Below are 22224 nucleotides of genomic sequence, written 5' to 3'. Positions count from 1 at the left end.
TCGGGAGTTTAGGTTTCACAATCTTCACCACAAGCAGTTTTCACTGAGCGCTGCTTATTTCTGTAGAACACTTACGTAAACTTTTTAGCCTGCCGAGGAGCCCAGTGAGAAATTTACTCTGTCATATTGGTCGCTAATGAAAATGTATTGCTGCCGCCAGTCAGCTCCTGAGCCGACTACTTGCCTCAGAAACAGGCATTAAAGGATCCTCTGGAGATGTGTCTTTATTTTTTTCCTCGGTGCTGCAAGTAAATTGCACCCAAAATATAAAATAGTTTTGCTATGAAGTGTAAAAACTCCATTCTCTGGGATATCTCATTTAAATTTTAAGCTCAAACAGTTATTTTTCCACCTGTTAGTCAACAGAAACAAATCAGTGACTTTTTTTTAATGAATTACTAAAAAAAATTAGTAACTGAATTCAGCTCTATGAATGTGATAATTCGCTTTATCTGCATTTTTTTTGTGCTCGTATGGTTTAGTTTAATATAAAAGGGTTAAATGTGAAAATAAACTTGATAATTACTAGCATGCATTCTGTTTTTGAGGACATTGTCTGGTTAAAATCAATTTTGAGACAATAGTTGGATGATTACGAGAAAAATGTCTGTGTTATGTAACTGTAGAAACGTTGTACAAAATTAAACTTCACAACAAAGCCCCCTATTACTAGTTTGACATAATGTCTCATTAGAATATTTTAATAGTTAATAAAAGTGATGGAAGACCATGTGACAGGAAATGACATCACAGAAATGGACCCCGATCATGCTAACTGCTGCATGCCTTAGCTGTTTTCTTTCTTAGGGGTGTAAATCACTATTTCCTTATGATACGACATCATATCGATTGTTTAGACAATGATATGATATTTACTAATATCACAAAGGCTGCCACAACATGGTTTCGTTTCGATTCAATTCAGGGGCCTGCGATCGATATGAGACAATAACACCTGCTTATTTAACACAGTCAGTTACAGAAGAAGCTGCCCCCCCTTTCTGTTTTGCTTTTTTGGCCATAAAAGACAAAAACAGTGCATAAATAACTGTAAATAATTGTTAAATGCAGTTAAGTTTACTTTAAACTGACTCCACAAAGCACATGGGATAAGTTTGCGTAAGTTCGTTTAGTCCCAAACTATGATCTTTTGTCACTGGTATCCACAGATAAATGCTTTAAAGTAAAATATCAGTACCAGCCTGAAAAGAACATTTCTGCAGATAAGATGACGCTTCATGCCATTTTAATTACTCGAAATAGGTCAGATTTGCCCTGGTTGTGACTACTGTCAGGATTGTCTCTATTATAGCATCATCCAAGTCTGTTGAAGTAGGAACAGTTATTCAGTTTCTATTTAAAATAGTAAATATGGCATGTTTAACATGTGATTTGAGTGAAAGTAGTTTTCTTATTTTGCTCAGTGTACAATTTGAAAAGCATTGTGTCTGCGTCCCAGGGGCATATGGTAGTCAGGATGTGTCAGATTATGCATTGAAACAGCTACTGTATGTTTTACAGTATTGTCACATGACCAAATGCAGACTTGATGCTGGACAACATCAACAACATACATATTACCAGTCATCACTGCAAATCTGGATAAGACAAAAATACAGAATAAAATAAGATATTATTCATTAAATGGATTTTTCTGCTCAGCCACCCACCTCATGGACCCCGGTGCAACCTCACTGCCTGCACTGTCTATATTTACGCCCCTGCTGCGTCTGCAGGTGGCCCGTCACGCTAAGAGTTGGCATCATAATGTAATAAATCCACCACAGTAGGGACTTGATGTTCTCTGTATTAAGGTGGAATAAAAATCAGTATTGGCATCTGCAACCACTCAAAAGGAGTTGGAAATTTTCAGCATATCAATAACAAAAATCCAATATTGTGCCTCCCTAAATTGTACAACATAAGACATCAGTTTGGTTTTCAAAGAAAAAGAAAAGAGACAAAATAATGAATGTAATCATAGCATAGTGTCCCTAATCAGTCACTGTATGGCAACAAGATAAAATGCTATAGCTGGCTTTACTCATTTGCAGATAAGCTCAGTGGCTGCACAGCTAAAGTAGTAACCCTGCGTGTACCCAGAGAGCCTATAGTATCTATAACTGTAGCCTGAAAGTCTAAGTGTCCTTTGGAAATCAGCTGCCTGAATTATTCACAGGAAATGTGAAAAATCCGGAGAAGGGGAGCAGTGTTACAGAGAGGCAGGGCGGGTGGTTCAGGTTGTGTGTTAACATTTGTTACAGAGGGTCGCACACGATCCTAGTTAGTCTCACGTTATGCTCTCTACTGCTGTTTAATGATTGCTGTTAAACTTTGAGCCGCGGCACAGTGGGGGAGTCACCCTTGACTTTTGAACCGGCAACGATAAGCTAAAAATTCCGCAGACTGAGTTGCTCAACTCATATTTTCCCTCACTCTCTTTCTCTCTCCGTCTCTCCCCTTCTGTGTGTTCAATTCAATTCACCGTGCTTTATCGTGCAGCCGCTGCATCGCCGGAGCATAAAGGAATAATCAGATTGGAAGAAGAGAGGAAAGGCACCATTCATAAAAAAAGAGCAGAGAATAGAATAGAGTTCTCTCTGTTGTGTAACGCACACTGCTTTCAGCTCCTTAACATGACACTCGCATGTTAGCGCTCCCTTTATGGTCATCATGTCACCACTCCCCCCCCAGCCTACATGCCTCCTCCCCAAGGCTGCCCCCAAACTGTCACATGTGCTCCCATCTCCACCCACACACAGACTGAAATGTCAATTCAGTGTTTCCCTTACATGGGGTCATCTGTGATGCAGTGCCACAGTGTTGTCACAGCTGCCACAGTGTCATGAATAATGAAAACTCAGTTATTCTGTTGAAACAGACCTGGATCCATGAAGATGTGTGTGTGATGTTTTGTCCTCCATAAGGTCAGCCATCAGCCATGTCTTAATACTGAGTCCAAATCTGACTACCAAGCACTGCGTTACTGATGGGATGCATTATCAACTAAGTAAACCACTGAGGATCTGTTAGAGCATGAAATGAAACCCTCACATAGACATGTGTTCTAGTTTCATGTATGAGGCACTGTAACATAATGCACGCCCTTGGTGCTCCACAGGCTTTGCCACGACAAACTGAAATAATTAGATCTGACAGAAAACAATGAAGCAGCCTGTGCAGCATATTGATGCCAGTTACAGGACAAAAAAGGACGGGCAGCTTCTCACTTTTTTAATGAAGTAAAAACTTTGATGTACAATAAAATAATGAAATTAAACACGGTGCCAGAATTTTAGATAAGGATTTAATTATTAATTTGCAAACTTGTTTGACAGGGACCACGTACAACAAACATAAATGTCAATATTTTGATCCCCAGTTTCCAGGCAGGTGAACAACAAAACAGACAGTGTATACATGACACACAACAACTGCTTATTCTCCTACTTACTTACTACTCCACGGTGAATGAAGAATCCAAAAAATGCGCACAGTGAACTTTAATTGACGTAGTCAGGGTCCACATTTAACGACAGCAAAATTATATCAAAACATCAGTTTACAAACTCTGACACAATTCGTGCAGTGTAATCCAAATCTTTTATCCAGTCGTATGCCCAGCACTTCCCAAACACATTCATTTTCATTTAATGTTACAATAGACCCCTTTACACATCCCGTTCAAGGTGGAAATGTGTCGCCGTTATTCGGCCTCACTGTTCTTCATAAAAAGTAAGATTGCAGAATGGGGGGACGGAGTTGTCTCGCCTAGTAACAGCGCAGAATAGATGTCTGTGTAAAAGGGACGGCCGGTAGCATGGGACGGGTTTGATGTTTTGACGACGTGTTATGTGTGCAACCTGCCCATGGGCGATTTAAAAGGCAGCTAGCAGCAGTTAGCAGCTAACTCAAAAACATGAACAGCAGCTTAAAATGTCCACAAATTGGAAACACCACTGAGGTCTGGGAGGTCCTCACCCTCCGAGCAGAGGACGAGATTATCCGCCATTTAACAGGGATAGTAAATTATTGTAATTGACATGTTATTCCATTGTTATGGTTTATAAAGTGTTGTCAATGTGTATTTTATATGTCACAGTAGAGGCCGACGCTATTGTGTTAAACGCCACTCTTGCAGTTTCTTTCGCTCCTGGGATGCCGGCATGCTGCCTAAAATCCCACACTGGAGTGGCATGATGCCTGCGTTGTTTGGTTCTAGATTTAAGAAAAAGCCAGCTTAATGAAGGGAACTTGTAGCGGGCCTGTAGCGACTACTATCAATGAAAAAAGCCCCCTAGAGGCTGAGTAGGCCCCTAACTGTGACTCGCTCAAATTAAGTCCATGCTGAAGTCCATAACAAACAACTGGATAACTAAAGCAAAATGAGATGAAACAAAATATGTGATGTAATTATGTTATGTGATAACGGTCGATGGAAAATATCCGAGCCAAAACTCTAAAGATGTCTAAAAGATCGCCACACCAGTGAATGAACAGGTGAAATAATGTGAAACCACACCCACACCTGTGCCAATTACTACCGGAAGTGAAAGTGGCCAAAAGAACGTGTGCAGCCTGAACAAATAATAACAGAGGTTAAATACATATTCTGGCTTCTACAGGGCCTGTAGCATGATCTCTGTGTAAAAAGGGCTACTGTCAACACTTGCACCCAAGAGAAGCACGCCGTGAATGGTCTAAGCATTCACGTGCGCATTAGCTCCGCTTGAGCAGAGTTCAAACGCACTACATGCTTAGGCACGCTGCTCTGCCATGCGTGACACTGTCTGTACTGACTGTTTTAAATTGTGAGTTTGGACTAATCATATGACTTGATAAATGAGACTTGTATTATACTGCACAAGCTGTGTGTGAGTTTGTAAACCGACGTTTTAATAGGCCACACAGTCGGAGGAGAGGAGGTAGTCATCAATAAATGCATCCAGCAAATGCCCTCACAGCCACATTATTTTTTGTTACTGCCGGATTGGAAAGAAATTGCTTTCATCCAGTTCATATCAGACGTGTCTAACACTCCTACTCTTTTAGAAAGTACATAAACTAAAAAAGAAAATGGGTTGCTGCAACTTTCCCATTCTGTGGGCACATTTCGGTCTGAAAGTGGTTCTGTCGTTTAAGAAATAAGTCCTCAGTCTGAGGGGGAATACTGCAATTTATCTTGGCTTTCTCCCTTTTCTCTTGGTTGTCTTTGTCTGTCTTTATGTCCCCGTATATCGCCCATCTCCATTGCATTTGTCATTTTCAACCTCATCATTTGGCTTTGATACCTTCTGGAGCATATCACATTGACAAATCGCATCCATCACCTTGTGTCCTGTACCCTTAGGCCTGTTCTCTTCATTCCCCTACCTTCAGTTTCTGCATTTTATAGCGGCTCCGTTTGATCCTCTCAAACAGTGTTAGGCATTTTTTTCCACTCAGCTGTGAGTTGTTAAATTCATGGAGTTTCGACCCGACTAACCTAATTAAAGACTCATCACCACCACTAACACACCAAATTCTGCTTTCAAATTTTAAACTTCAAAGTTTCTTTAAGGTTTCTTTTAATATTTATCAGTTATTTTTTCAGATTTTTAAAAGTTACTTTTTGAAAAACCCATGTGGACAAAACTTTCATCTGCATAAATCTGATCCACTGCACTGCACGTAAAAGAAAATATGTCCGGTTTAAAGCTGGTTCACATGTTACTTCTGTTATTTTGTTTTTCCTCAACAGTGGTGAAGAACACCTGAAGCAGTTGCATGCCAAATTAATTTGAGCACACTTGGCCAAACTGCCTCGGAAGTTAACATATGTCCAGTTGCTGACAATGTAAACAATTTCCCCCCGGGGGATTAATAAAGTATTCTGAATCTGAATGTAGCATTTAAATGGCTATTTTTTAAAGAGAGTCTGGCGCAGTGCTTATTTTCAGCAAACTCCATGATGAACAATAAGGTAAAAGATGGCGCACTGTTACGGTGCTTATTGTTAGCATGTGTGTTAGTTTAGAGTGTGCGAGTGCCTACAATCAGGCGAAACGCGTTTACAGCCAGATGGCTTCGATTATTTATTTGCGATTTTATGAATAATTATGTTGTCTGTTTTTTACTTATTGTTCTAATGACTAGTTGGCACCTGATCAGACGTAGCACTCCTTATCTTGTTGTATACTCTTCGTGCAAGGCTAACTATTCTGTTTTCTTTCTCAAAACAGCATCACTAGTTAGCTAAAAACACCAAATCCATCGGCACGTTAGTCGTTCACTACCGAGTCAGTTTGTCAAAGGCATTGTTGGGCTCGATACTCAAAAAATGTTATGTGCTTAACACATCACTATTTTCAAAAGTAACGTTATTACTGTACTTATTACTCCCTACCAACAATAATTCGTAACAATACTCCTCAAATTTCCTTTGCATGAGCGTCTCTGAGTGAATGTCACGGTAATCACCTATAAGCGCAGCTAAGGCTAGATAGCTTGCTAATGTTTTTTTACCTGTGGGGCTTTTGACCGATAATTTCCCAAGGATCTACCCGAAACACGGAGAGTCAGTCGTGGAGATAGGCAACATATTATCCACAACATACCCAGCAGCGAGTTTCATTAGTTCTTTGTCGCCTGTAGCCTGCAGCTGTCAACGATTTAAAATCCAGTTTTGGTTGTTCAGCCAGTATGGAGCTACGGTCAACCTCTGGTGAGGTGAGGTGTACTACTTCTTTTTCTTTATCTGTTAAAGGGCAGGTGGCAATTGGTGTTGAAGGTGCATTACCGCCCCCCTCTATGGGCGTATGTGTGGTTTGATTATATTGAATATTTATTGAACATTTATTATATCTCTGTTAAGGAAAACTATATAGAGTTGAATGTCGTTTTATTTTCCAGCCCTACTTTACACAAATAGTTACGGGGAAAAGAAACATTACTACAGCAACTCTTTACTTTGAATGAGTTACTGCCCATCACTGGTAACTGGCACCGATGTTATCTTCACCTCTCTCCTCTGCTCCACTCCTCAAAGTGAAACACAGCAGCAGAAGATACTAATGGCTGTGTGAGATTTTAGCAGCGGCGTCATAACTGAATACTGGGGAAACACTGCATCTTGTGATGTTAGTGAGGCTGTTAAAAGTCATTTGACCTGATTCTGGCTCCAAGATCTCCATCACACCTTCTGTTTGGGTGAGAGGCTGGCTCCAAGCCACAGTCCTCCGCAGTTACATGTGTCGTGTTTTTGTCAAACGTGTCAGGATTTGGGTCTTTTGGGTAATGATTTGTTGGTGGTAGCAGGTGGGATTTTTCTTACATTTGGTGATGATTGAGGCCGCGATAAAGCCAAGTCCACCTCCTCGGGCTGTTCTGTTCGGGACAACTGGATGCCTGCAGCAGCCCCCTTAATTATCCCGCTCCCCTCCTCCCTCTGTCTCCCCTCCCCTCTTACCATCTGTTGACCTCATGTCATTTTGCCTTCCTCCACCACTGCTGCTCCTTTTTCTTCCCTTGCTCCTACCCGTTAGCTCCAGCAACTCCCCAACTTCTTTCCTTCTCCTAAAATAGCAAGTTGGAGAGAGTGAAAATAAACAAGAGAGACGCCCTTTAGTTTTGCCCTCCGTGGAGTCAGAGAGGGGGACAGACAGAGAGAAGGAGAGAGGGTGTTTATGTGTGTGTGACTGGTTTTCTGTGCTTTTGCTGATCCCTGCCAGTGCAGCCTGAAGCCCTCACAGTCAGCCAGCCGGCGCCTTCAAAGGCTCCTCCTCGCTCACAAACTATATGGAATTAACTTAATGGAAACTTGCAGAAGTGCAGTACGAAAGCCCGGCTTTCAACCCGGACAGGCTTAGTGCAGCATGACGTGTTCGTTCTTTATTTATTTATTTAAAAAAGTATGGCAGGCATCAATGAGGGTGCCTTTTGTGTACTTATCAAGACACGCAGACATGTCATTTACTTAAAAGCATTGGCGTATGGCAAAGGGAGTGTGTGTGTGTGCTTTAGTGTGAGTAAACAAGAGTCTCTAAAAACGAGGTATCAAGTTCAGACCCCCGGTCCCTTCCCCCACCCCTTAAGAAAATATAAATCACATGGCATTCCTCACTTATGACTCATTGTCTCCATTTCGCAAATGTTTTACTGCTTTATATTTCTCTCCCCTTTCTTGGCTTTGGCCGTCTTATTCCCCACATTCCTCCACCTCCTGTGTGTGTCTGTCTCTGCCCTTATTTTCATTCTGTTCTCTCTGTTCTTTTCTTTCCTTTCGTTCTCCTCTGTCCTACCCCCATCCATCCACCCCTCTCCTCTCCGCTCCCTCCCTCTCCTCTTGCAGACAGATTGATTCCAGATGTTGCTAAACTCTACCCTGCTCTCCCTCCTCCCGCTCTTCTACGTAAACTCCTCCTCCTCTTTCTTCTTTCCACTCTGTCCACTGCAGAACAAACAGTGACTCTATAATTTGATGGTTGGGTATAATTTTGGTTTAGATTTCACTGGCGTTCCAGTTTTCCTCACAGTTTTTGTAGCTAGTGCAGCGCCTTCAGCCTCACAGCACTGATTCTCAACACTTCAGTCACCTGTAATTGTGTGTGTTTTGAAGTAATACAGTTAAATTATCACATTTCCTCTACTGCTTCGTCCCACTAGCAGTGCTCAGCTCCAGTTTTTGGTGCACTGAAACCAGAGCGTCAGTGCAGTCCTATTTGAAATGCAGCACAGAGTTGGTAACTCCCAACATGCATCTTTTTTTTACTTAGAATAGGAAGAGTTTTCTCTTTCCCGTTGACATTGCCCAAGGCTTTGTAGACTTGAGATTCAGCTGTGAACAGCTTCCTTATACTGCCTTTCCATGTGTGCTGTGGTGAGCACCAGCAGCTTTATACACAGTCAGTACTTTGCTGAATCTAAGCCCGTCCATTCCCTCTGTAATTGTGGCGCACCAAGGAGAGTGTTCCCCCTGGGGACGAGGCACGAGGGGGAAATTGGTTCCAGATGAAACAGGAAGTGGAGAGTGGAGACAAAGAAAGGGTTGTTTCAGACGGGGGAAAAGGGAGGACGGCCCCCGACTCTGGACGCACACACACGGAGTCGCAGTTTATTGCATCAGAAGAAAACGCTTTCTTTTCTCATTCTTACCTGTTCCTCACATCTGGGACGTTTCTTTAACCTCACGCTCTCGTTCCCCCTCTGCTTCTCTCTATCCAGCCCTGTCTAGACACTCCTTCATTCATCCGTACATCATCACCACATCTGTTTTTGGTCTTAAGCAGGGTTTATACTTATGCATTGAGCCAGTGCTGTACCTACAGTGCAGGCTCTGCGTAGACGTGTACCCTACACTGTAGTCTGTGGTAGCGTATGCCATAGCCTAAACAGTAGCCTTACGTGCTACATGCTATTTGTAAACTGATAACCATTTCCCTCAGTGGAAACAAAGCTAAGTCTTTTGTGTGATCTATCGTGGCTTCATATGAGTAGAGGAAAAATCCGCTAGTCGCGAGACTAATTTTTGCAATGGGAAATGTCATATCTTATTCTTAAGTTAGCATGCTGTAGCTGCTAGGCTAATTTATGCAATTTAAAATGACAAAGGCTTTTGCAAATAATGTTAGCATGTTGTATTTGTTGGCAAAATGTGTCTTGTATAAGACAGTTGTTTTGTCGGTGAACCTCGTGAGTGATAATGGAGCCAAATTTTTTAACGTTACCTTTGTTTAATGTTTCTGTTGTTCATGGCTTCATAAGAGTAGAGGAAAAGTCTGCTAGCTGCCAGGTGAATTTATGCAATGTAAAATGTAATTTATACGAATGACGTTAGCTTGTTGTATTTGTGGGGAAAACGTGTCGAGCAAATCGGGTCGCACCCGACTCAAAATGATGTCAAATGAATCAAATTCGGCTGTTTAATACGAATGTTTGACAAGTTTTAAAATTTGAATGAGGTTCAGCGAGACGTTCAGTGTGACAGCAGCATTCATATGATACAGTAAACAAGCTCATAGTGCTAATGACGCTTTTTGCCAACTGGTGTAAATTCACCACATCCAAGCAGAAGAGAGAAGATGATGTTATCTCGGAGCTTTACGGCAGTGGTTCCCAACTGGTGGGTAGCAGTCCAAAAGTGGGTTGTGGGTCCGTTCTGACTGGACAAGAATGTCAAGTTTATTTAAAAAACACACTTTATTTTGAAGTACAGGGAATTCCCGGCACAGAGCTTTTATTTTAAAGTGCAGTGTCCTGCTGTAGAGTGAGTGACTAACAGACAGCTTCTTGACAGAGACAACAAACTACCTCGACCACATGGCCAAACACAAGTATGATGCTAAATATATCGAACTTTGTGGACCTTGAACTGATGACTAAGGAGAAATCTGGACCTCGTTGCTGGAACAGTTGGGAACCACAGCTTTGCGGTGTAAAGTTTCTCCTCCTCTGTGCCGCAACAACTGTCGCACTCTGTACTGAAGAGTAGCATGACAGTCAGGAGTCCTCACTCCTCAGCAAAACCTGCTCTACTTGAAGCAGTCTCAGTCGGCTGTGGGGTCTCCGATTAAGGATTTGAATCTCCGACTTTCAGGGTACTGCCCTACAAGCAAAAGAAAGTTTTTTCTGTGAACACAAACTTTGTACTTGAGTTTTATGTGGTTGCTATTAGGCCACTTTTTTGTGTGTTTAAGCTGTGTTGATTTATTTAAACTTTACTGCACTTCACAGAAACTCAGACTCTGCGTAGAGCCGATGCACAACTTTAAGTCATCCTTAAACCAGCATATCTCCAAGTCCCAGTCTTACACTGCAGGATCAGCTTTGATAGCTTTTTGTCTGTATGTTTAGACAGACAGTGTGTCACTCTCATGTCACCGTGGCCCTCTGTCTCAGACTCTCGCCCTCGATTGGCTGGATGAATGTTATCAGGAAGTGATTTCCGCAGGAGGCAGCTCGAGGTCAGGGCCAGGAGGTTAACTCTGTTGACGCTCCTCAGAAGCCAAGCCTGCCCTGCTCAATGCTGTGGCATCACACGGCCCACACTCAAGCTGTTTGCTGAATGGACGAGTGCATTCAGGCCGAGGGGCAGCACGGGGATTTGAGACATTTTTGTCTGCTCCTTAGTCCTGCAGATTAAATGTAATGAAAACATCAGCAGTTCTGTGAGACTGCCCCATCCCCCAGCACATATATATGTACACACACACACATCTCTCTTTCTTTCTTTCACCCCTCAGACCTTCTCCCGTCGTCTTCTCTCTCTCTCCTCCTCCCCTCCCCCCTCCTCGCCTTGTGAGACTCATGCCTCAAGGAGAGCAGAGGCATGAGTCTCACTAGGCGGTCATGTTTTCTCTGCGAGGCATGCCAGCAGGCTAGACTGTGCCGGTGTCATCTCCCCCTCTCTCTGCTGTCAAAATATCATCGTTTGGTTAACTTTTCCCATTGTTCCAGCTCTCCCCCTCTTTTGTCTTTTCTTTTGCCTCCTCCTCCTCCTCCTCCTCACCTAACTCTGCAGCAAACAATGGCTGCTCTCGCCGGGGCAAAAAAAAGACACGCTGGAGAAAATGATAGTTGGAGAGAAAAGAGTAGGAGAGACCGAAATAATCTAATTAAAAGTAATTACTGAGCAATTAACCACAACACTGGTTTCTGGGGCAGGGTCGATGAGGGATGGGGGGCTCACCCTCTTCTCGTGGATTTTGATTGGTTAGCACGGCTGGATATGTAAGCTCTGCAGTAGTGGTTCACCAGTCATGGCATCCACACGGCTGTTAACTGTTAACTTAATTTAACCAGTCTTTTATCTTCAGGGAACTGTCTTCTGTCCTCGCTTGAACTTTGCTCTGTTACTGAGCATCATGTTTGTCATTTTATAATCACGCACACTGAAAAACAAAAGCACTGTAATGTTTAGAGGTTGTTTTTTTATATTTGTTTGGATCATGCTTTTAGTTTAAAGAGGTCTTGTTCTAATAATACCTCTGGCGTATTCTCTCGTTAGTCTGAAGACAAGCCAAGTGGAGCTTTTTCTGTCGGTGTATTTCACCCGAAATGTAAAAGTTTCTGCCTGTCATGCTGCATCCACTCATTTTTCAAAAGCCCAGCCACTCACGCCGCTCTCTTCCCTCCTGTTGTCTCTTGCAGAACAATGAGCCTTTAAACCCCGGTTTCCATGGATACCCACCTCACAGTCAGGTAAGAGATTAGTGACGGCTTGCACAACCTCTGTAACAATAAATTAAAAACTAACATAATACAGAATCCTTGAGTCACTTGAGATATGCTAGTTTTCATCCACACAGTCCCCCTTTGAAGGACCATTAATCAAATGTTCATTGAGGTTTTGTCTCAAAGGATGTAAAAGGAGAATTCGGTGCTGTGTCAGAAAACTGAGACAAGAATAAAACAGCACAAGGATAAATTCACTCTTGGTAGTGCCTAAAATTTGACACAGAAGTGCGATATTTTCTGAATGAAGTATAACATTCATATTAGGGATGTTAACGATGAACCACTGAGAATATTTTTGACCTGTTACGCATTTTGGTTGATTGGTTAATTCCAATTGGTCTGGTAGGGGACTCCCATTGTGTGTAGAAGAACACAGGACATTAATTAACATGAGATCCTGACTGATCCTGTTGGCATGTCTGGAGAGTTCAATAATCAATGGAGTGTGTCTCATGCGTGAATGCACAGAGTCTCTCTTAATGGGGAGACGCACATATCATTTCTGCTGTGGTGGGAACGCCACAGTGAATATAGTTGCAATCTGCACATTACTAATAAACAGTTAACAATATGATGCACCTCGCTAGCTGGCTCCTTAGTACGTTGTGCGCTGTGTGTATACAGGTTCAATGAAAGGAGAGAAGTTAAATGAGCCCATGTTGGACCCAGGCCCAATCAATTAAAAAAAATGTCTTGAGTTCATCGTGTTTTGACTCTGTTGTTTGGACCCATTGGGACCCAGTGGGTCTTGCAGACCTCTGTAGCCTTGTTTCCACCAAACAGTTCGGTTCAGTTCACTCCAGTTGAACGCTTATTTTTGTGTTTCCATTGTCGTAAATTTTGGATGGTACCAACAGAACCACTCCATTCCATCTAAGGATGCAAATTATAAGCACTAAATTTAGTTGATCATTAGTAACATTAAAGATCACGTGATTGATCAATCGTGATTTAAAATACAAACATAAAAACTTTGCTAATACCGAGCAATACTGAATGCTCACAGCAACATATTATATAATCTCTGACAGCATTGTGTAGCCTATTAAACATATAAAGAGTAGGGATGCACAATAATATCGACTTCAAGTTGGCTGGTTCTGGATAACCGGTTGTTCCCAGATTAACAACCAAACATGGCAACGCTGCTTTAGATTCTATGCCGCTCAGATGTGGTACAAATTGCCCAAAGAGCAAAGACTCGAGACAATGCAGACTAGGGATGCACGATAATACTGACACGTTTGTACCGTTGGTATATTGGCTTTAAGATAAAATCGTAATCGGCCAAGATTTTTTTTTCTTATTTTGCATAATGAAAAAATATTACATACACCAAAAAGTGTCGTAATTCATGTCTCCATCTGCGGTGGGCCATCACGATAAGAGTATGCATGCACGATATGATGTTAATTCCACTACAGAAGAGACTTGATGATCACTAGAATTATGTAGGGAAAAAAGTGGATACATCGATATCGGTTATCGGTCAAATTAGTTGTTACATATCAGCATGTTGGATATCGGCAAAAAATCCAATATGGTGCATCCCTAATGTAGAGGCCTAGACATGTGAAACACATATAACTAGTATTGCTTTGATTTGGTAGCTTAATTTTCAAGTGTCGCCATGTTCTTTTTCCAGACCCCAAGATGGCGGCCTTGTCTCAAAATAGTTATGTTGCCTCCTTTAATTGATAATAGTCATTAGCCATGTTTCCATCAGCCTGTTTAGATGCGCATCTAGAAGTATCGCATCGGAAAATTATGATGGAAACTTAAAAAAAAATTCGAATTAAAATCCCCTGATTCACACAAACTAAAATACGCTTGCTTTAGCTGGGTTTTGGTCGATTCGAAAAAATGTTGATTCACAAAACGGGGGATGGAAACAGTTATGTTCGAATTAAGTCTGACGTAGCGCACCTCTCTCCATGGTGATATCCACACTCCGGGTCGGGAAGGCGGTAATGCATTTACAAGCTGGTTGCCAACCGCCATAAAACGTAGAAGAAGAAGAATGCGGGACTTGTTTTGTTCCTGGTTCTGCGAAAAACTTGCGCGAGTTCGTAGTTTTCACCAAAGTCCGTACATTTAATGGAAACACACAGGATTCGTATTTCTTTTAATGTGCATTTCCCAATGATTCGAATCACTTTTGGATGGAAACATAGCTACTGAAACATGCTTTCGAATCACACCATTCTACTGATAGCTACAATGTTAGAGGAGGCTACACTGTTTATATTTCAGAATCAGATTTTTATTTGATTAATTATTTGTCACCTAACTTTTTCATTTTTACCCTAAACGAATAATCGAAAATTGATTAATCATTATCGTGTTAAATTCCATTCTATTTTTTCTTTACCCCTCTGTTGCGTTACCTGGCGCACTGACCTGGTACTAAAAGGTGGAGCTAGACACACTGCAGCTCCTTTGACTGGTCAATAGAGAACCGTCACACTTGCTTGACAAGGAGTCAATAAAAAAACTGTAATTTTTGAGTATCCCATTAATTGTGACAAGACACTGTAAACACCCCAGTTCTTTTTTATTCTGAGAACATCGACATCTAGGTACATGTCCATACGGCTTGCGTACCGGTTCTAAAGGCCCGATTCCACCGCAGGAACTTCGGGGTAAATTTACGGGGCCAGGGCCGTTGGTGCGTGTCTCCACCGCAGGAACCACCCCCGAAGAACAGAGTTCCAGAACTTTTACAGGGGCTAAACAAGTCCCTGCCTCGGAGTAGGTACTCAGAACGGCCCCGAAAAACTCCTGGCTGGGGCTTGGGAGTTACTTGGTGCTGATTGGATATACTCAAGGCGGAATGTGACGTCAACAGAAAGCAACAAAATAGCCGGCATTTTTAAAAGTCAGCAGACGAGGGTTAGCTCGTTCATAGCTTCCACCGCCATGTAAACGAACTCAATAACCGGTCCGTGAAAAACATATTTTTTCCGGCGGATATCTTAGTTACAACATGATTGAGCTAGCAAAGCTAGTGTTGCTATATGTGTGGTATTTATTCAGTTTTGGGAAATCACGATGTCTAGAAAGCATCAGCTGACAGGGACAGCTAACAGCGGCAGCAAAGCTAACATCAGGACGCCATCTGTTAAAAGCCTCCCATTGTCGGAAACGACATGAAACTACTCCAGTTAGCTCAATTATTCTGTAACTAAGACATCCGCTGGAAAAAATATTTTTTTCACGGGCCACTTTGTGAGTTTAGTGAGTTATTACAGACACCGCTATCGGCTAACAGCGTCCCTATGCCACTACGTCGCCCCGGTCAAAATGGTCGCGCAACGATTACATCACATCCAGAGCCCGGTAACTTTACAGGAACCTTCCTCCTACTCCGCTCTCTCAGTGGTGACACGGCGGTTGAGAGGGCCGAGGAAGAGGACGTTCCTGTAGTAGTTCCTGCCCCGCAATTAGTACCAGGAACTTCTTCAGTGGAAACGGGGGGCCTTAAGGGTACTGTAGGGAAAGTGTTTGGTGGGAACGCGGCTTATACCACAACCTTGCCCATGAGGGAGAGGCTTAGAGTGAGGTGAAATGGTGCTTGAGGGAAATCATCCAATCTTTGATGACACATTCTCTTCTGCAACAATGACGCAATCAAAATGCAGCAATATACTAAAGAAGAGGCATTAGAAAATAAAATAAAGGGCAAGACATTACAACACAAAGCATTAACATTTCAGCACCTCTAAGTGGGTAGCGCTTCAAAATACAGAGCCAGAGCTCATTTGGACGGTGGAGCACCAACGGTAAAGGAACGTGCTTCTTGTATTTCAAGTCATTCTGCAGTTTTTGTTAGAAAATTAATCAGTTAATTATCTTACTGAGCTATGGAAAGCAAAATGAACCATAACTGACATCCCTAGGTTACACTATGGCAGCTGACTCTTAACTCTCGGTCAGGGGAAGATGGTGTCGTCCATCTTGTCCTGTAGCAGGCTCTGTTGCACTACAACATCATTATGGAGACAGTTATGAAGTTCTGCGGAGGCTCTTGATATTTCCTCAGCTCCAGCCTTTGGTAGCATATAAATGATGGCTGTTAGAAGAATTGATGAAAGGGGAACTGGTGGTAATTGAGCTTCTGTTTCAAAGGCTTGACCCTCAGAAAGAGAAACTAAGCTATCACCTTCTTTAAACTAAGCTCTGCACACTCTGTTCCGCAGTCCCGTTTCACAATACCGTTTCTCTCCCCTCACACTTTCTCTCTTTTTATGCCTCTCTCTCAGCCTCTCTGTCGCTTTCTCATTCTAAGTGTCTCTCCATGCATATTGCTCTCAGTAATGAGTGCCTTATGTGTGCAGCATAGCGGCAGGGTAGCTGACTATTTTCTTATCTACCTCCAAGCAGCAGAGCACATTGAGCGGCTCAAACCAGCTCGATGCTCGTGTGTGTGGAAGTGTGTGTAGGCACGCGCGAGCCCCGGTGTGTTTATGCGAAAGGCCTCTGTATCTGAGCGCTCGCGTGCATGAGCCTTTGTCTCCGTTTGTGTGCGTGTGTGCGTGCGTCTCTAGCTGGTGTTTGGGATGTGCAGCTCTCTGGCAGTGCCACAGGAGGGGAGTGTTGGTCTGCGTGCCTGTTCCCCACAACCTCCCTCTCCAAATCACAACATGGGAGATTCTCACAGGCCTCATCCTCTTCTCCTGTATCCTTTTTTCCCTCTCTTCACTCTCCAATCCTCGGTATCTCCTTTCTTGGGAATACAGTGCTCCGACAGTGCGAGAGAGAGGCTCGACTGTAAGAACTTGGCTTCAGGTTTAAATTAGATTGTATTTAGACTTCCCTAGATTTCCTTTCCCTTGTGTCCGGTGTTTTGTCTGGGTGTTGATCTGACATCGAAAATTTGATTGTGAGAGAGACAACAGGCGAAACAAGAAACGAGAGGACGAGGCAGAGAAGTAGAGCAGAGGTAAAACAGAAATGGAAGCAAGTTATTTAAGATGGCTTGCCTGCAGGGCACAAAATCATACAATAGTCAGCTGCACAGTAAGAGCAGTCTTATATTCCGGTCTCGGCCCTGTCTGGGTTCATGTGCTTGTAAGACAAACACCTGGGCTTGTGATGTGTGACATTTGTGATCCGCAGTACGTCTGAACTCTTGTCATCTGTTCGAGTCAAAGCCAGCGCACACTGCCGCATTTGTTTAATAAATGATTTAAAAGTCGTCCCTGCTAATGCATTCTGCCCTTGAGCACACATATTAGGAGACTCCTGCACACTAGCTGCTGGTTATCATGCAAATGGGGCTAGCCTGGCCTAGCTTAGCCGGATCGGCTCGCTCATTGCTGCAGTACATTTGTCTTGGTAATGCTCCTGTCTAGTGTTATGCATGCATGTTTGAACTGCCTGTAGGTCTGCCTGTGTCAATATGAGTGTGTTAAGTGGTGACAAGCTCCTGTGGGCTCCTGCTGCTGCACACAGTGAGTAGTAAATATATATATGTGTGTGTGTGTGTGTGTGTGTGTGTTAGTGTTTGGGTGTGGGTGTGCAAATGGCCATTCAAACCCCTGGGGCTATACATGTCTCCTGCTGTTTAGGTCACAGAGATGATCAGGGCTAACAACAAACACACACACAAACAGGTCATAGAGGCTCCACACCCGAGCATTTTTTAGCAATAATCATAAGCCCCTTTCGCACCGAAAAACCCACTAACATCCTGCTTTTGTATTCCATGGGTGAGATTGCAATCGTTATTCACCCCCAGCTCAAATGACTCGACAGTAGTCACAGTTATTTATCGGCTCCAGCTCCAATCGGCTTAGATCGACAGTGATGAATACAACACCCGAGTGGATGTGCTAATTTTAGCCCCTTTGCAGGCGCGATGGAGGAAAGTGCTGCCACAAACTACCGTCTGCCTCCATCAAAGCAGTGCTCAAACATTGTTTAAAATTAGTCAGTACCAAGTTTAAACTACAGACAAATAATGGACATAAAAAAGAAGTAACCAGTGTAACATTTTCGCAGGCCTCCATGCTGCTTTCTACCGTTTACTAACATCAAAAGTGACACATCCAAAAAAAACAACAACATAAACGAAACAAAAAAAAAATTAGAAAGCCATACTCTCTGCTGCAGAGCCATGTAGCCGAGCTGCTGGCAGGGTGTAAAATTAACTTTTTACCTCATCTGCCATTGGCCAGTGACTTCCAAAAAATTTACCGGCCATACATATTTTTCACCAGCCAAATAAAAAAAATCATACCTTGTTTGACTACAAATAATTACCTCATGTTTTTAGTATGAAAATCCAACCCTGTCCTCTGTGTTTCTCTGGTGTGCTTGTGGCAAAGGCTGCAGCTCATCGTGTTGGTGTGGGGGTTGTAAGTCAGCCATGACCGTGGCTGGCCAGCCTCGTCGTAGTTTCCATTTTTCAATAAAACGCTGTGCGACATTTGTACTCCGTTTTCCCCCTTTTCTGGCGGTTGCTTCACGCCAGGAATATGTCGCCACATCTTGCTCAGAAATTACCATAGAATGCTAGGGAAACAAGTTCCGGTAGCTGACGTCATGCGTTCCCGGCAGACGTACAATAAGCTGCAAGGGTCAAAATAGTCTGACACAGCTGGCAGAAATGGTTGAAGCACATAAAAAACCCACATGCAATTCAGAATTTTCCATCGGCCACTGGCGGGTGTGTGTTTTTATTTTACACGCCATATTCATTTTTTACTGGGCGGGTAATGAGAGAGCATTCTATTGCTTATTTTTCTCGTGTTTTAAAAACCTTTAAGACATTTCAGAATGGTACCGGTCAGGACTATTATCCATTGTCGGAGGAAGCCACGGAAATGGGGAAAAAAGGAACGTTGTAATTGGTTTTCCCACGTTTTAAAAACACACATACACACTCTAATTTGGGTGGAAAAGGTAATACAGTATCTAAGGCCACATCCGTACAATTACTGTGTACACATAAGCATTTTTGCACCGTTCCAGAAGTAATCTCCTTACATATTAACTATGTGAAAACACATATCACATGACCATTAGCATACACTTAGGCATGCATGTACTGGTGTGAGGAGGAAAGAGATTGTTGACTTTGTAGTTGGCTGCTTGATTACAGAAAATACAAAGATGGTGAAAAGTAAGAGCAGAGATTTCTTTGCATGGACCGACAAAGAGCCGCAACTGTTACTGAAAGTAACCCGTTGTTACAAAGCTAATATGGCGACATATAAGACTGGTACTAGCCTGGACTATTAGCCATTGCCGGACGGAGCAATGAAAACAGCAAGGAGGTAACATTACCCACACAAGAAGGGTGAAATCACAAAAAATATAATGTTTTAACTTGAAATGTTGTGACTGATAAGAGCCAATTGGGAAGAGAACGTGAATGTCTTTGTCTTCATTTCTGCTCAGCCAGACTAAAACACAACTCGAGGGTTTTCAAACTAAAACAGTGTCAGCAGTGTTTTCAGAGGTCTCAGTTTTAGGTGTTCCAAAATGCCGTAGTAGTGTGGGTGTGTGGATTAGGGGTGTAAAAATACATCAACCCAGATCTACACATCTATACAATGATCCAGTATCATTGATGTAAAGTGAAAACATTGATACATATTATCATCTTTAAGAGAAATGCCTTTATTTTGAAATTCCCATGGCGTGTGTCACCATTTCTGTCCAAGCACACCTCCTTCCTAAACATTCAAACAAAGACAATAAGGATATTTACTGATTTCGTCTCATATTGATGGCAGGCCCCTAAATGGAATCAAATCGAAATCGTGTCATGGCAGACTTTGTGATATCAGCAAATATTGTATCGTGCTGAAACCTGTGATTTACACCCCTAGTTCAGATGAAGCCTGAGTGTAATTGCCGGTCAGAACCTTCACATGGTTAATTAGAATTCTCCTGAACATCTTGTGGATGATTCCTATAGATAAGTTAAGACTGAGCGATTGATTATCTTTAGATGCTGTGTTTGAAGGAGCAGGCCTTTGTTTAAATTAGCTGATGAGTGTGTGTGTGTGTGTGTCTGTGTGTCAGCCAAAGTGCAGCAGCATGAATATGATCACAGCACATCTTTGTGTACACTATGTGTTTGTGTGTGTGACTGCGTGTGTTTATCGCAGTGTTCGGTCTGTGTGCTTAATCCTCAGATCATCCCCTATTCATCCTCTCATCCTCCTCACTTACAGCCCTAATCCTGTCATCCCTGGCTCTTATTTTCACCCAGCCTTTTATCCATTTATCCCTCTATCCCGTTATCTCTCGCTTGCATCCACTGCCCCTCTGTCCCTGCCCCCCCCCCCCCCCCCCCCCATTCCAGCCCGGCTCCCTTCTTTTGCCCCTTTCCCCACATCACCACCACCTCCAATCACTTACCCTGCCCTCCCTCCATCCCTCCATCCCTCTGGACCCAGTTCTAGCCAGCCTCAGCAGATGTCTGAAAGCTTGGCATCATGGCTTTTTTTCCCGCAGAGTTCAGTCCCTCCCATATGAAAATGCGGTGCATTAAATTAAGCGCCTCCTAACAATACAGTGGTGGGAAGCGAGGGATCTGAGCCCGAGCCAGAAGGAAACGGCGCAATGCAGCGAAGTACAGATTCATGTGCAGGTTGAGGTTTAGACACTGGGGCTGGCGCTCCCTCAGTTTTGTGAGACTTCCATCTGTGTGATGAAGGCAGCTGCAGCAGAGAGATGGTGATCTAGGAGCCTACCCACGCAGCTAGCTACCTAGCTGTCTACCGACTGGCCTACCTACCGCTGCTTTTTGGAGCTGACAGGCTGCCACGCAATAAATAAATCATCAAAAAAAAGCTGCAATGCAGTGGGGGTCGCCTTCGTGTTCTGTGCTCTCAGGCAGCCAGTGCGTGGATAGAAGACAGCATCTCCTTCCTGTTCCTTTTCTCTCTCCAGGGGTTTAAGGAGACAGCAACAACAGCTTTCTGACTCCATCCAGAAACAGGGTTAGATGGCTACATGGAGGGATGGATGCTTTGATGGATAGGAGGGACTGAGGCCGAGAGAGGGAGGGAAAGTTTTAAAAGAGGGGCGGGAACAAGAGGAAGCAGGGGGAGCAGCAGCAGCAGGACGTGTAACGCGAGCGTGTGAATGACAGACGCAGAGCAAAGAGAAGAGAGAGACAGGAGAGAAGAGACTCAGGCTGTCAGGAGGAGAGAGACAGAAAGGCCCGAGGGGGATCAGAGCAGCAGGGCCGGGGAGACGGAGGAAAAAGCGAGGCAGAGAGTGACAGGCAGACGAGGCTTGCGTGCCGGAGAAGTGGAAGAAGGGACACCGGCGAAGGGAAGGAGGAGGAAGAGGGGAGTGAACGAGGGAGAATTTGAATGTGTGAGACAGACGTGGACTGAAGCCACCGTCAGCTCATGGTCTTAGAGCACAGACAGGGGAGAGGAGGAACAGGAGGAGGAATAGACACACACAGGGAAGGGGAGAGGAGAAGGAAAGTGGAGAGCTGGTCAGCAGTTGTTCCTCTAGATCAGACAATGATGGGGCTGTACTACCAAGCAATGCTGCCGGTAAGTTTACAGCTTCTTTCTATAAACAACTTCTGTGCACATGTTGAGAGCTGCGAGACCAGGACGAAGACATCACCAGATAATTAATGATTTAGTTTCATCAGTTTACTTTGGCGTGATCAAACAGTGAGAGGTGCTGTATATGGTATGGCCTGTTTTTGGTTTGCTGTGTCTTGGCCCAGGTGAGGCCTTTGTCAGATAGTTGGCAGGGCATCAGGGTAACAGCAGGGCTTGTCCCTGCAGCTCTGCTCCTTTCACTTTTTAACCCTTTGCGCTCAAGTATCTTTAATTGTTCGGAAGAAATCATGCTAATGGGTCATAACCACACTGATGCAACATTTCCTGCTTGTTTAACTGGAGTGGAGACAGCACTCAGAGAGGCATCAGTCGAGCTGGATGCTGCAGACCGACAGTGTTTTTGTGACTTTATTAAAACAGTTACTGCAGCATGTTATGTTTACAGAGTTGATGTGTGCTAGGCTGC

General features: G+C 43.4%; 1 protein-coding gene across 4 annotated transcripts in view; it reads left to right on the top strand.

The window, feature by feature from the left end:
• Positions 1–22224, top strand: part of LOC126405359 (RNA binding protein fox-1 homolog 2-like) — an 80685-nt gene that overhangs the window by 3552 nt on the left and 54909 nt on the right. For 3 of the 4 annotated variants that reach the window (XR_007571570.1, XM_050069061.1, XM_050069060.1), the window contains exon 2: positions 12127–12177. Coding sequence is in view for 3 of the 4 variants with exons in the window: in XM_050069061.1 (XP_049925018.1) it covers positions 12127–12177 (51 nt within the window). In the remaining variant the exon portion in view is untranslated. Of the gene's footprint in view, positions 1–12126; positions 12178–21320; positions 21741–22224 lie in introns of those variants that run through there. The other variant, XM_050069062.1, reaches the window with a different exon arrangement.

The sequence above is a fragment of the Epinephelus moara genome, chromosome 18 (assembly GCF_006386435.1).
Source record: "Epinephelus moara isolate mb chromosome 18, YSFRI_EMoa_1.0, whole genome shotgun sequence".
NCBI classification, from domain to species: Eukaryota; Metazoa; Chordata; class Actinopteri; order Perciformes; family Serranidae; genus Epinephelus; species Epinephelus moara.
This window is presented reverse-complemented; position numbering and strand designations above follow the sequence as displayed.